Raw genomic sequence first — 16053 nt, 5'->3', positions numbered from 1 at the left:
TTTCACCCTGTAGGCTCACCTGCACTAGACAAGAATGGGAGTGGGATCACAGAGGGTGCAAAAATATAACTTTTAAATTTGCAAAATGCAAGTACTTACCTGGAATTTGGTTTTCTATTTTTCTAGAAACTGTCCTATGCTAAAGACGCAGTGGGTGGGTGAGTATCAACATTACCCTGCATTTTACAAATAGTGTATATCATTAGACATATGAAGTAGCATTTCAACCATTTGTGCTTCTTTTCTTTTGGTTTCTTGTCAGTCCCTGCAGCGATTGGGCGTGTGGGTAAGTCACTTCTACAATTTTAAGGCTTTAGTCTACTTCCTTTCCCGCTCTGCCTGGTGTTCAGTTTTATGAAAGCATCGTAAGACTATGCTTCATATAAATATCAAAAAGTGGCACTAGAGGCTTAAACAGACTGAAGGTCCCATGTGTAAACCTCAAAGCAGACTCACGACCCAATGCACCTTTGGCATGTGTCATTCATTCATATATATATATATATATATATATATATGCCTTCTCAGACTTTATGCCAGGCTTCATGCTGCCACATGAAAATGTATGTGTTAATTAGAATAGCTAGAAATGAACTTGTTGACATTGGCTTGTAGCCTAGCAATTTCATACCTATGAAGGGTTGACATTCAAACCCTAAAGCACTTTTCTGATAACCAGGGTTCCAAAAGATAACGAACAATTCAATTTGTTAATCAAAGAACTGTGTGCAACTGTTTCCTCACACTCAAGGGAGTTTTGCAGTTGTGCTTCTGGAATAGCAGCCGCTCATCCCATGTGACAAAAGTGCAGACACTTTTCAAAAGCAGTTTGTGATGTGGTATGGAGGCCTGCTATTCGTAGGAAAGCATTTTAAAAACCCTCCTGGGCTAGGCGGGTCTAAGGAACTATTTGGCTTCCTGTCAATATGTTGTGTATAAGGGCTAGAACTAACTGTGGCTGCCATTGGCCATCGTTGCAAATAAATTCTGCAGGTAGATTTGGGAATGCAAATGTAAGCAATGCACTCACTGGAAAGATAACATAAAATACTCTTAAACAGAATATAAATGCTCTTATAAAATGACTGCATAACTACAATAGCACTTTTTTTTTTAAAAAAATGACATTCTAAGAGTTTGACTAGTTTAGGTTCTAAACCAGGGATAGTAAACCTGTGGTCCTTCAGTGGTTATTGGACTCCCATCAGTCCTAGCCAGCATGGCCAATGTTAGGGGACGGTGGCAGTTGTGGTCGAACAACATTCAAAGGGCCATAGATATAAGTGCTGTGTGCTTTATTACCTATAATGTCTTTGGTATTTAAATACAGTGGTACCTCACAAGATGAATGCCTCGCAAGACAAAAAACTCGCAAGATGAAAGGGTTTTCGGTTTTTTGAGTTGCTTCGCAAGACGATTTTCTCTATGGGCTTGCTTCGCAAGACGGAAACGTCTTGCAAGTTTGTTTCCTTTTTCTTAACACTGTTAATACAGTTGCGACTTGACTTCGAGGAGCAACTCATAGAACGCAGTGTGGTAACCTTTTTTTGAGGTTTTTAAAGACTTTGGTATTTTTGAAGCTTTCCCAAAACTTTCCCGACACCGTGCTTCGCAAGACTAAAAAAATCGCAAGACGACAAAACTCGCGGAACGAATTAATTTCGTCTTGCGAGGCACCACTGTATCCAGAGACCATTTTCTTTCTTTTTTTCTCAAATCACCACAACTACTGAGATACCTTCTTGACTATGCTGTCCATGTAAAAAGTTTAAATAGCAAGGCTGGGGTTTGACCACATTTGTGGAATTCCCCATGAACAAAATCTGGGTTTGTGTGTTTTTTTCTGGAAGAGTAATTACAGTTGCATGCAACATCTGTCTCCAAGTTCAAGTTTGGACATATCAAGTTTTGAGATCCAAAACTCCTTTTATTTTAGATTTCTTCTGATTCTATATGGCACTAGTCTCTTTAATTTTGAACAGAATTTTCTGCAGTGTGTGTTTCGACACTGCATTGTTTTATATAAACCTGGCGTGTCTTTGGATGTGCTTTTAAATCTTGACCACAAAAGATCTGTCTAAGTTGAGGCCTGTCCTGGAGAGAACAAGAGCACTTCAAACACGGAGTTGTTTGAAACCAGCTATTTTTCTTGTGTGAGAAACAACTTCAACTAATTTTTAAAGGAATTTTTATAGTGTCATTATTTTTTGAAGTACTGGGACATGTGTACTCAAGTGCTGGGAGGTTGGACTCTGTTTGCAAGGCTGAAATTCCAATACGTGGTCCATCCCCACCCCCCGAAAATCAGGAGGCAGCCAAGGATGGCTTCCAAGCCCAGACATTCCATGGAGCAATAAACTGGCATTGTAACTAAGGAATCAGAACTGCATTTAGATGTCAAGAAATCATGCTGCTTTCTATTAAACATGACAGGAAAAGCTGCTCTTTTTCAAAGAGCAGCTAAGAGAAGAAAACAAATATGCCTGAAGTAGAATTAACTTCAGTATAGTTGCCATTCCAATAACTGAGATCGCAGTAGATTCACATGCTGTGTGGCAGCTGTATTGTGCGTCCAACATGCACCAAGTGTGAAGGGGATGCATGCATCTCCAAGCATGCTCAAGTGTTAGCAGATGTGTTGTTTTCACTTCTTACACCAGATGCTAGGCAGGTGCCAAATGTGGCTACCATACTCTCCAACATTTCATTGAAGAAAACAGAGATGCACTTGGTGTGCTTGTAACACATCTATTTTCACAAAAAGCTTCATTTCCTGTCTTACCTTACTCTGATGTATTTACTCAGCAGTAGCCTGTCCTGTAGTGGCTTTTGAAGCAGTTTATAAACACACTGACTATAACTGTTTCCTTTGGGGCAAGGAACCCCTTAAGAATATTTATAATTTCACAACTGATGCAATTTCCACAAGAATTTACTTTCGGGTGTATCCAACAGTGTTGCTCAGCTGACAGTCAGCAGAATGGGGAAAGAGGCTATTTTTTGAGATACCCCTCCCCACTGAAGCTCCCTCACACCCTTGAATCTGTTCTAGATGGTTGGAGGACCCTGAAGAGCACATTTGGGAAGCTTGGGGAAAACAGAACAGCTGGAAATTTATTCACCCCCTGTTCTGCTGACCCCTGTTCTGCTGACTCTGACCCTGTTCTGCTGTTCTGATTGTCAGCAGTGATACCATTGGATACAATCCTATGTGGATAGGCCATTGGGGAGATGGAATGGAAAGGAAGCAGTTCACTGGCATTTGATGTCCACATGAATGCATTTAGAAGTTTTCCAAAGAGAAGGTTTAACTAAAATATGGGGGTTACAAAGAGAAGGTGTCCAGTTATTGTGCACACTCCTTTTTCTGCCCTTTGAGAGTAGGTGCCAAAGAGATGCTCCAACAGCCATGCTCAAGAATGCCGATCACAGAGCAGAGATGGCCAACTGCACTCTTAAATACTATGAACATTCCAAGACTGATTGCTCCCTTACCACTCTCAGGGGGCAGACTATGGAGAGGACAAAGGGAAGAGGTCCTCCATTACCTGCCTGCTCTTCTCTTTCTCCAGTGGCAACATGGTGGTTGGACTAGTGACCTGAAATATAGTGGCAGAGCTCTCAGGCTGGCTTCAGATTTGGAAAGTGAGGATCTTGTGCATGGGCAAGTTGGCTTGGTGTTTTGTGTTTCTGTGAAGGGATGAGGACAGGCTCATGCAGAGCTTGTCTGAGGCCCGAGGCAGATGTCCCCAGTCGGCTGGAAGGTCCAGGGTGTTCTTTGCATGAGAGTGTAAGTCTGGCAGGCTCCTGGTGCCCACCCCCAGCCAGCTTAGCCCTCCAAGGCCTGGGGCAAATGTAACTGGCTGCCCCCACCCCACCCCGGCCTGGAGGCTGTGTGAGAGAGAGAGAGAATGGATGAATGGTTTATGTGCCTGAATGGATGGGTCTTGCTTGTGTGCTTTTGTGTCTCTCTGAATGGGTGGGTGATGTGTGAGAGGGAGATAAGGAGGGAAAGAGAGAAGGAGTGATAGTGGGAATGTGAGAAATCAGTTATTCACATGCAGTTTGGGCTCTGCTCACCATTTATATGGCCCCAATGACTTCCCCCCGACACAATGCAGTCCTCAATTTCGAAAAGGTTGCCCAGCCATGACATACATGCATGAGCAGGGCAGGCCCAAGATATTTTTATGCCTGATTCAAAGGACAAGATGGTGCACACACACCCTTTCAATGGCAGTTGAATTTTAGTTCAACACTGGTGGCCAGACAGCATCCTCCTCTGCACCCGAGAGCCATGGGAAGGGTTAGAAGGTGCAGTTTCAGGTTGTGTGGGGCACTCACAGATCTGTCCTCCAACTCCTTGCTGCCACACCCCACACACCAGTGTCTCCTGTTTAAGGTAGCCACTTCACTTTGCCTTGTGCATGAGAGTTGAGAGGTACCCAACCTGCCACTCAAATATTTAACTTCTAGAGATCAAAGGGAAGGGTTCAGACTTAAAGGACATATAAATTAAGGTGGCAAATCAACTTAAAATGCTTTGTTGGCAGCCTTTGTTTTCGCCTTGTTTTCATAGTCTTAAAACAGTTGTTCTACAAAAAAAGTCTGGCACAATGTTATAAAACTACAGCTTTGGCTATGTCTTCCCTAGCACCTCATAAAATCTCACCCGGACTTGGGAAAATAGTTGTGCATAGGTGATTTCAGCTAATTATTGTGTACTGGATAGTTTTGGAGTAGCTAGAAAATCAAAATGTTTTGTTTTTATTGCATAACTTACTTCCAGGAATAGCTCAGTTGGTTTTACTATTACGCAACACTAGGATGAAAGTATGTTCCAATATAACTGATGTTTCATGAATGTAGAAAGAGACTTGGCTCTTTAAAAGTTGTAGAAGACCAAGTCCTTAAATCAGTATTGATTATTTTTTTAAATTAGGCTTTGTATCCTTCTATACACATGTAAAATTTAAATGGGAAATGGTGTTCAGGGTAAAAAACCCCTTAAACTTAAAAGAAAAAATGGCAATATATGTATTCAGTACTGCACACCAAATCATAAACTTTGCCTTCATACCTTGATATATAATCTATGTCATAATGAAAGCTTGAAATTGTTATTGAAATCAAATAAGCACCTGTGGATTCTTGTGGGGAGTGGGAAGCAATTGACTTAATTTTTGTTTTTACTCCAAAGATCAAGAGTGCTGACTCATATGATGGTTGTCTAGCTTCTAACCGATCTGGCCCTGAGATACTTGAAGGCAGGGCTGGCCCACCTGTGAGGCAAGGTGAGGTTACTACCTCAGGCAGCAAAATCCACAGGGGCAGCAGATCCCAATGGAGATCTTTCTCTCCCCCATCCGTTGTTCCTGATATATCTCTTCACTCCCCCCTTCTTCCCTAGTGGGGAGGGAGGACCATTTTGTGCTTTGCCTCAGGCACCAAAATGTCTTGGTCCAGCCCTGCTTGAAAGAACACCTGCTTCCTCTTCAGTTAAGATCCTCAGAGCATCTCTGCTGTTGTCTGTGATGAAGAGCAGGGTTTTCTCTGCAGTGGCACATTCCACCTAGAATGCCCTACCTAGGAAGGTCCAGCCTTCCCTTTCCTCTTTTGTTGTTTACTCTGTGTTGAATTTTAGATGAAGAGTGATATTTAGCTCATGTCTTCCTGTGGGTTTCCTGCAGGCATCTGGTTAGCCACTGTGATCACCAACTAGATGGAACTTTGGTCTAATCCAGCAAGACTGCTCTGACATTTCTTGTTATAAGCTCCTTGGGGCAGGGACCTGCCCTTTTACACTGCATGAAACACCATGCACATTGAAGATGCTTAAATAAATAACAACATGGGCAGCTGATTATGACTTCTTTGTTCTGAAATGGATTTGCACTATAGGTGATTGTAGATGTTGTTGGGAAATAATTGGGGAATGCCAATTAACCCCAAAATCCCACTTATATAAGGAACTACAAAACAAAAAACAAACAAAAAACAGCTGACTGCCTGAATTCAGAAAGGCATATAGATCTTGACTCACTATTTAACCAAAACAGCAACCAGCAGCATTTAAAACACAGATCTATGCAGCATTTGCAAAGCGTGGGAAACAGGTTGTTAGCCCTCTAAATGTCGCATAATATCGCAAAATTGTGATTGTGGCCAGAATGGAAGAATTCTATTAAATACAACCCCACCCTCTGCAATTATAATTAGAAAAATCAGGTGTGGGATTTTAGAACGTCATGTATGGGTAATAAATGCTAGGAGGGTACATTTGTTTCAGAACAAATACTATGAAACTTTGGGAGGCGAAGGTTAAAATTGGGTCTTCCCTTGGACAATTCAGTGTCCTGGTTCTCATACCACATAAGCCAAACAAACATTAACAAACATTCACTCTTTCCTGATTTGCAAAACATAGGAAGTTGCCTTATACTGACTCAGACCAGTGGTCCACCTAGTTCAGTATTGTCCACAGCCCAACCAACTCATTGGGGTTTCAGACAGGAATTTTTGCATGTCGAGGTCCCCAGGGCCACCCCAATAACTCACACATCACACCAAAATTTTGTTTAAGGTTTTTGGCATAATTTTGGCCACAACTTTATTAAAATACAAACATGTGAGTGGTTGTTTAGGCATTGGTTGCGACTATCTGCCCCCACCATGGGGGACAGACTGACATTCCGCACGCCTGCAAAAGTCAGAAAAGGGGAATATACTTGGGGGTAGCGACGGAGCAGGGAAGCTGCCCTCAGCCCTCCCCCAAATGCAACCAGGAGCTCTTGCAGTGGCCCGAGCCCCCTTGACAGTGGACAAGCAATAGTTAGCCGCTGATTCCTATAACGGAATCCCTTGCAGCAGCAGCATTAGAGGGGCAGGCACAGCCAATCCATCCCCTCAACCAACCAAACCATAAACCAATGCCTAACCGCAACCTTACAGGTTGTGACGATTTGCTACGCAGTAGGCAAAAACCAAATGGCCCCAGCCAATCAGCCAGATGGACAAAATTCCTACTGGGCCCCTGCCCCAAGAGCAGACGACTCCATGACAGGCATAGCAAGGTCAAAGTGAACAACCCTAAATATAGGGGGGGGGCAGGCAATCTGATGCACGGGCGAAAAGAGGAAGCCCTAGCCTCGTGCAAGGAGTTTTAGCATTTCTGGCTGTCAGTCAACAAATGGCAACATTAACTTCTTCCCAACAACAAGGGAAGCCCAATCACATCAGTGGCCAATGATCAATTAGCCCGCCCCACAACTTTGGAGTGTCCTGGTGGCCCCCACCACAACACGTGCTCTCCATGAAGGAGAACACGCTTTCTCAGCCCCACATGTATATGTCAGGGGTTGAACCAACAATTTTCTGCATTCTAAGAATTTGCTCTACCATTGTGCTCTACCATCTGTTTCCCTTTGAAGTAACCTAGAGTACTATTGGCTTACTTGCAAATGACAAATAATTCCTTAACTTACAGCCTCCAATTTTCTTGGCGATCTTGAAATAGCAGTTGAGGATTTCCATCTCTTATTGTTATTGACGTGTGTTTAATGTGTATATGCTGAGGTATTTTTTACTTTATGCTCCAACACATAGCTTTTCAAATTTTGGCCTTATAATTTATATTATAGAATTTAGGCAGATAATAAAATGGCTGGTTTCTGCACTTGTGATTATTTTTGTACTATTTCTATGTCAGTTTTTCAGGGCAGCTAACAAAATCAAAAACAAAGTATTACAATAAATACATAAAAACAATATAAACCGGCATAAAAACCAGTAGCAGTAGAGGTAAAAAAACAGAAGGCAAGAATAATATTGAAACAATGCAAGACTCCACAGCAATAAAAGATTGGGTAAATAAGGAGAGCACCTTTCACCAACCTTCTTACCACAGTAGGTGGGGGAAACTGAAGAAATGCCTCTGCAGAAGAAATCCATTATTTGGCAGAATCATGTAGGAGAAGGGCAGTTCATATTGTACAGTCCTTTTAAAGATAAAAACTAGCTCCTTAACTTAGGCCTGGGAAAGGATTAGGAGCTAGACGGCTGTTCCAAGACTGACTAGATGTGCTCCGTACATCTGGCCTTGGTTAATAATTTAGCAGTTGTGTGCTAACTGCCAACTCTAATTTCTGAACTGTATTCAAGGGCAGCCCCACATGCAACACACGACCAAAACAGCAAACAAGATACGTTACCAGAGCAATAGAAACTGTAGCATGGCCCGACTAGTGCCCACTGTTTTGAGGTTTTGGCAAGCCTAAAACGGCTTTATTCACGTCAGATTTTAATGAATATACTGCTTCTGCTGTTGTTTTATTTGGTGTTTTGTTGATGCTGCTCATGTTATTGGTTGTAGTTGTTTTACTTGGAACTTTGTATGTTCTTTCATTGTTTTATAATTGTTTTCTTTATCTGCAATCCACCTTGTAAATTCATTGGATTAAATATGGAATATGAATGGCTAAAATAAGTGTGTGGAATCCAGAGTTAGTCATACTCAGACCTAAATCCTAACTAACACTGGATATCCCTCATTATAATTGAATGTAAACTTAAGAGAAGTATTGTCTAATCTTAAAAGAGGGGCTGGGGGCTCTTTTATTTATATCTCAGATTTTTGAAAGGTAATGTTTAATAGTTGATAAGCCCAATGCAAAAATGAGTTATTTCCCATTCATTTAATTACAAAGGATATCAGGTGCTTTAATGGTTGCCATATGTCTGGCATTTCCTGGACATACTCGGAATACTGTAGTCAGAAGCAGTGTCCGATCGCCAAAAAAATGTCTGGGGAAATCCAGATGTATGGCAAGCCGGTTTTTTGGAAATATGGCAACCTGGAACACACCTTATATTGCAAATTCAAAGTAGCTTACCACTTTTTGATAATAGGAGATACAAAGGCTAAAGGTAAAATTAAACATTGGGCTATGATGAATGCTTCGTCTGCACAAGCATTGCAGGTTGCCCAATGAAACAATCCCCCTCAGCTCACCTCCTCATTGTTCTGAGGGGTCTCCCGACACACACACCCAAGCAATTTTGGGGGTACAGGGGAAGGAGAGTGGGAAAAGCCCTGTTGCACAAGTGGCAGTCCTTGCACAGGCCTTCCGCTGATAGGGTGGGATTCAATAATGATCCCATGTCTTCTGTCTGACAATGTGCATCGCACATTACCAGTAATCCTGAGCAATTAGTAACCCTGCAGCACTGAACCAACTGAATTTAGAATTTCCAGCAGTGTGGGAGCTAAGGAATACAGTGGTACCTCGGGTTATGTACTTAATTCGTTCTGGAGGTCCGTTCTTAACCTGAAACTGTTCTTAACCTGAAGCACCACTTTAGCTAATGGGGCCTCCCACTGCTGCTGCCGCGCTGCCGGAGCACGATTTCTGTTCTCATCCTGAAGCAAAGTTCTTAACCTGAGGTAATATTTCAGGGTTAGCGGAGTCTGTAACCTCTAGTGTATGTAACCTGAAGCATATGTAACCCGAGGTACCACTGCATAAGAATCTGCTTTACACTGAGTGGCAACAACTGTCCAGGATTTCAGGCAGGGCTTTTCCCCAGACTATCTGGCAATGCCAGGGATTGGATCTGGAACCTTCTACATGCAGAGCAGATGCTGTACCACTGAGCCCTGGCAATTCCCCTATGCTTTTGACAGCTGTTTCCTCCATGAGAATCCAGAAACAGCCTAGAAATGCCTTTCTGGAAAACAAAGGTGTGAAGCCTTTCTGTGGCTTCCCAAAAATATTACACTGTGGCTCTGATCCACCTAAAGTTAGAACCTTGAAGTTCTATCACAACCTCCAGCATGTGTTTAATCTTACAGTGTTTACCCCAGGAGACTTCAGTTCAGATCCAAAATATGCTTCTAGCTTAAATACTTGTGTTTTTTCATGGTACAGTACATTCCTCTTTTAGAATCACAGAATTGTAGATTTGGATGGGATCCTGAGGACCATCTAGTCCAACTCCCTGCAATGCAGGAATCTCAACGGTGGACAATCAGTGGCAAGCAAAATTTTAGACTGACAGAGCAATCTTGTGTGCATCTTACTCAGAAGTAAGTCCCACTGAGTTCAATGGAACTTACTCCCAAGCACATGTGTTCTTAGGATTACAGCCTAATTTTGGATGAATTGGGGCCAGTGTGGGAAACAGCCCTTCCTGACCTGACTGGCATATCATAAAAATAAAACAATTATCTACTCTGAAAATAATTGTTGAGCAGAGTATAACTTCCATGCTAAATTTCTCTACTTTAAATAGCAGCAGGAGAAAAATCAAGATGGAGTCATGATGAAGGGGATTTTAGAAACAAAACAAAAACCTTTACCTTCATGATGTGATCCTAAGGAAAATCCCTCTTCAAAAGCTGCTTTTTGTGTTGTGAGGGAAGCTGCCAATACAAATAGCAGCTATTGGGGGCAGGATATTTGTCAGGATTTTGCTATGGGGTTGAAGTGTTAGAAGACCACTCTGCCCTCATGAAGGTCCCAGTCCCAGTTAGTTCCCCTCAAGGTGGTATGTAAAATAGAAATATTAAGCATGCTAATAGTCCAAACTATGCATTTACCTGAGTTGTTTCAGTAAAAGGGGTACAATGACATTGCAGCACAGTTTGCCTGTTTCCTTTTTGCAGAGAATATTTTTACCTCATAACTGGAAATCTCTGTAAAAATTAACATGCAGATTCCTTCAGGTTTTCAGTAGAAGCATGGCTACACTTACTATGGAATTTGTCTATTGGTGAGGTTGCCTGAGCTCCAAACCTTAACAGTGTTGCATACGCCTAGGTGACTGAAGTTCTCAGTTCTCTGTACTTAGGTCTCTATTGTTTACAAAAATCTGCTTATACATTTAATACATTTTTAATATTTTGCTTAATACTCAGCCAAGCTGATCCAGAGCTTCATTTATGCAGGTAGGCAATAGATATTATAGTATTGTTATGTATCATTTTATCTATAAGTAAGTTATGATAGGAACTCCATGGACCAAATTTTTCTCACCGAAGTTGTTGGGTTGGACAAGCATAACTGAAGGTAAAATCCACCTCACCAGTTTTGTGTTCTGCAGCAAGGGTAGAACAAAGGAAAAGAAAATATATGTTGATCCATATTTTAATTTAAACAGGTAGTAGATATTTTATTTTCAATATCTGGGGACCCCTGTACCTTGATCTGAGCTTTCACAAGAATTCCCATTCTGGAAGAGAAATAAAAGTTTGTGGTGTGTTATGTCCCTTCTGAACCAATAAAGTACCACTGTTTAATTTTGTAATATGGTTGAACTCTAAAGAGAAAAATTAGGCAATTAAACAGACCAGGTTTTGTCCAGAAGTTACATCATTGGCTTCAGGATGCATTTAGGGATAAATTTGTTACCTCTTACATTCCATGTGATTTCCCCCTTAACATTTTTTTTTACTTTAAATATAACAACATTACATTGTGTAATACTAAAAGTTACATAAACACTTCTAGTTGTTATTTTGTTGTTGATTTTTTTAAAACCCGACAGCTCTCTTCTCCTTCATTGTGAATTAAAACAAACAAGACTATTTGACTGTAAACATTTGTTTTTCTATATTATTTTCTGTGGAGAGATGGGATGGCTAATCAGGTCTTCTCAGTGCTGGTACCTTAGTTGTACCAATCAGTTTGCATAGTAACACCTTTAATGATGTGGGGTGGGGGGCAGCAGGTTTAAAAAAGTGTTTTCCTATGGTTTCAGTGGATTTCAGTGATTTGGTGGTTGTTAAATGGTTTGTGTAGGATCCATTGCTATTGGGAAAAGATGGTGTTCCTTCTACAGCTGCAGTTGTAATAAATTTTTGTTTTAAACTATATTGAAAGCCACCTTGGAAATTTTATTTGGAAAGGTGGGATAGGAATATTTAAAATATTTCATCAACATTAAAAGACCTTTTTAGCAAGAGTTCAGATAATGCCCTTAGCATAAGTTACCTCCTGGATTTCATTTTATATCATTTGTCTTTTACATATTGTGAGAAAAGGAAGTGTAGAACAAGGCTCAGGCCCCATTTGCTTCAGTAGCAGGGAAGTTATCATCACTCAATTTCTTCTCTGAGATTCCTGGTTCCCTCTCTGGCCATGAGGCGACATGGAGGGTGTTCCTTCTATGCTTTCCCCTTCCTTTTTATTTTATATGTGTCTGTCCTGTCAATTCCCTGTCTTTATTACTTCAATCACAAGCAGGCCACTACTCATGAGGAGGCCTCACTCAGGACCAGGAGAATAATTTTAGGCCTCCTAGTGAGAGAGTCTCACTCCCTCTGCCAAGAAAAGATGGCTGACTGGGCGAACCTACTTCCTTGGCAGGGTTGCTGTTTCCCTTCTCCCCTCTCTGCCCAGTATTCACCATTTTTGGTCTTCCCTCTCTGCATCATGGATCCAGCTCGTGCATCTAGGGGTCTTAGCAAGCTGGGGATACTCTAAAACCTCCATAAATTTGAAACTTCGGGAAAGCAGGAAACAAATGGCAGGAGAGAATGCACACTGTGGTGGTTCATTTTGTGCAAACATAACTATTTCCTCCCTCAAAAAGGGTTACTGTTTATGCAATGATATCCTAACTAAGCCTACTATCAAGCTCTTCCAGCTTGACTGCTGCATCGAAAAAGTTCCTAGTAATATAGCTATTATCATTCTTTCAAGAACCATACATAGCTTCTAATACTATCATTTAAAGATGAGAAGTAGCTAGTGGTGAATTATGGTTTTTCTCTCTGAAAAAGTGGTGGTGTGCATTTATTTTTTTAACCACAAGGCTATAATCATGTGGAAGAAAGAAAAAGATGTCTAAAAATATGAAGAATCCTCGGGTCAGAGGCATGGTGAAATTAGTTCAAAATTTCTATCTAGATTTGAAAATCCAAATGGCTTCCATGGTAGTAAAAATATAACAAGTGACAATTTGCTGCCTTTTAGTGGTTCTCCAAACTCTGAACTGGTCTATCTCTTTCTGCCTAATGGCTGGCCCTACTCTGTCACACTGGAAATTATACTTTGTTATTTAGTAGGTGTAAGCATGATTATATGGGAAATTAAAGCTCCTGTATTTAGAGGGTATTTTACCATTTCTTCTAGAAAAAGCTTTTCCAAACTATTAATGAGTCTACAATTGCTGTCATAATCTTTTCCTATCCAACATTCATCTATATAACTAATAGTGAAATTGCTAATAGAGAGAAAGCTGTAATTTGATCAAAACTATTCTTTAAATAGAAAATAGGTCGCTAGAATAAATGATTAGGTTTTGCAATGATATAATAATCGAAGCTAATGTATAAACAGCAGCAATATGACAGCCTGTGAACTTTGTAATAGCTTTGTCTTCTTGTCTTTTAGCCTGTTCTGGTCCTGCTTGAACCAGATATAGTGTGGTGCAGAGATGAAGATAGTGTTTGATTTAGACAAGAACAACACCATTCAAAATCACAGCTCAATCAGGAGTGCCTTGGTTGGTTTTAGGAGAGACAGAGGAAGTACCCATCCCTTGCATTTCCCCTCTGCATTCCTTTATAATGTATGAAGTAAAAAACCACTCATCTCTCCCCACAGTAAAATGTGAAAGGTGTTCCTTTATTTGGAGAAAGCACATCTCACTTAACCTATCTTGGTGTTCCCATAAGCTGTATCATACTGTCTCATGTATCAACATGTCCTAAATTTGTGCATCTTGGCGCAAAGCTGTTCTTTAGCATCCAACCTGGATAAACCACAAACAAGACTGGATTAGTTTGCCATATTTCATAGAATCATAGAATCATAGAGTTGGGAGAGACCACAAGGGCCATCGAGTCCAACCCCCTGCCAAGCAGGAAACACCATCAGAGCACTCCTGACCTATGGTTGTCAAGCCTCTGCTTAAAGACCTCCAAAGAAGGAGACTCCACCACACTCCTTGGCAGCAAATTCCACTGTCGAACAGCTCTTACTGTCAGGAAGTTCTTCCTAATGTTTAGGTGGAATCTTCTTTCTTGTAGTTTGGATCCATTGCTCCGTGTCCGCTTCTCTGGAGCAGCAGAAAACAACCTTTCTCCCTCCTCTATATGACATCCTTTGGATCCATTGCTCCGTGTCCGCTTCTCTGGAGCAGCAGAAAACAACCTTTCTCCCTCCTCTATATGACATCCTTTTATATATTTCTTAATTCTCCGTCTAGGAATTGGTTGAATATTTGCTTAATTTATTGCTGACAAAGAAAAAAGAATTACGGGGCTGCCATTAAGAAATGGCCCAACAACTATTATATTCTTATGCTATTTTAAAAACTCATGAAATAAATGTGCTTAAATTATGGCTGTTTAGATTTAATCTAATACATTAATATGGAAATAGGTCCTATTTCTATTAGGAATTCAGCAACAGAAAAGTTCCCTTAAAGAGGGAGGGATCACAACTCAATGGTACAGAATATCCTGTATAAAATCTCAGGTTCAGTTCCTGAAATCTCCAGTTAAAAGATGATCAGGCAGCAGGAATGACATTTGCCTGAGATGTTAGAGAGTCACTGGCAGTCAGAGAGTATTGGACTAGATGGACAAATAATGCGACACAGCTTCCTGTGTTCTTGGAGTTGTGCAATGTATTTTCTGGAAGAAGGTGCCAGATAAACATTTATGGGGAGTGGCTTTAGTACTGGATTCCTAAATTCAAACAGTTTTCTCCAAGTCCAAAATTCCATGATGACTATACATGACATTCCATAAATTTATTGCTGGAGTTGGCCTACATGTTGGCAAATCTAACCATCATTTGCACTAAGTGGGATTGGCCATGACAATATATATGCAGAACTGTAACGTAGACTTAAAGATGTCAGGAGACAATATGGTCAATTCCTGTTACTAGAGGGAAATATTGTGGCAACCATCTCTATCAAGCATATTTATTGCATGGACAAAATGCATCATGTTATTCTGTACGTGTGGTGTTCAGCGTGGGAAAAGGACCGTACCCCATCTTACAAAGAGGTGGGATTTATAGTCCCAATGTGAGAATATTAACTGGGTTTCTGTTGCTAGTGAATTCTTTCTTATGATTAATTCAAAGAACTATGGGCCCCTCCAGACGTCTGGTTGTTATTCCCTATTCAGATGCTGCCAGAGTGGTCATGTGCGGTCTTGCTTTCAATAAAGTTTGCACCTACAAAAGTTTTGGGACAATCACATTGCTTCATTTCCTTCCAGTCAGTTCATATCCTCTAACTCCCTGCTGAAATCCCATAACTTTTCATAACATAGATGTTCTGGTTCATTTTTGACCTGTTTATGTTGTACGATAGTCTCTCTGGGCAGAAATAATGTGGGTACCATTAGGGAAGCATCACATAATCAATTCAAGCAGAATAAATCCACCACTGATGCATTATTATTATTGTTGCGTAATATCTCACCAGCCACCATTCCATGGTGAGGTGTACAAGTTGCAGAGTACACCTCACCATGGAATGGTGGCTGGTGAGATATTATTGCACTAGGATAGTGAGAGGCCACTGCCTCTTTCACACTCAGTTTTGGGGCTGGAAAAGTACCAGAAACATTGTGGGAGATCACCAAACTCCGAACTCCTCATATTTTATCTGCACCCATCTCTCGTGTTTTATGGGGTCCACTGAATACAACCTACCAGTGATGCACATATACCCCCCCACACAACCTGAACCAGCAAAGTTTTGTGAGGATCTTATTGAGCAGTTCTCCTCAGCTTGTTAAAAGGTCCCTGAGGCTTACACATGTTAAGGGCAAGATTGTTTTTGAAAGAAAACTTAATCCAATTTTTACACTTAATCCTTTTGTTGTCTTTGGTTCTCAGTTTTGGGCTGCCAACACCTTCTCCGACTGGGGATGCTACCACATTGAGAGGTCTGTTCTCCTTTATTCATATGTTAATTTTGCAGTAAATGAGTAAGAAGACTTCAGGCTTTCAATTAGTGATGGACATCCTTATTCATAGGATTGCAGGGTCTCATCACTTTCCTTTCTTTGGTGTCTTGTGGGTACAT

The 16053-nt window shown here is 41.0% G+C and overlaps 1 protein-coding gene across 1 annotated transcript in view; it reads left to right on the top strand.

Annotated features, from left to right (window-relative positions):
* The window catches only part of IMPG2 (interphotoreceptor matrix proteoglycan 2), a 63913-nt gene that overhangs the window by 22815 nt on the left and 25045 nt on the right, over window positions 1-16053 (top strand). The window contains exons 4-6 of the mRNA XM_077927180.1: window positions 127-158; window positions 263-286; window positions 15864-15913. Of these exons, the coding sequence (XP_077783306.1) occupies window positions 127-158; window positions 263-286; window positions 15864-15913 (106 nt within the window). The remainder of the gene's footprint in view (window positions 1-126; window positions 159-262; window positions 287-15863; window positions 15914-16053) is intronic.

The sequence above is a fragment of the Podarcis muralis genome, chromosome 4 (assembly GCF_964188315.1).
Source record: "Podarcis muralis chromosome 4, rPodMur119.hap1.1, whole genome shotgun sequence".
Classification (NCBI taxonomy): Eukaryota; Metazoa; Chordata; class Lepidosauria; order Squamata; family Lacertidae; genus Podarcis; species Podarcis muralis.
This window is presented reverse-complemented; position numbering and strand designations above follow the sequence as displayed.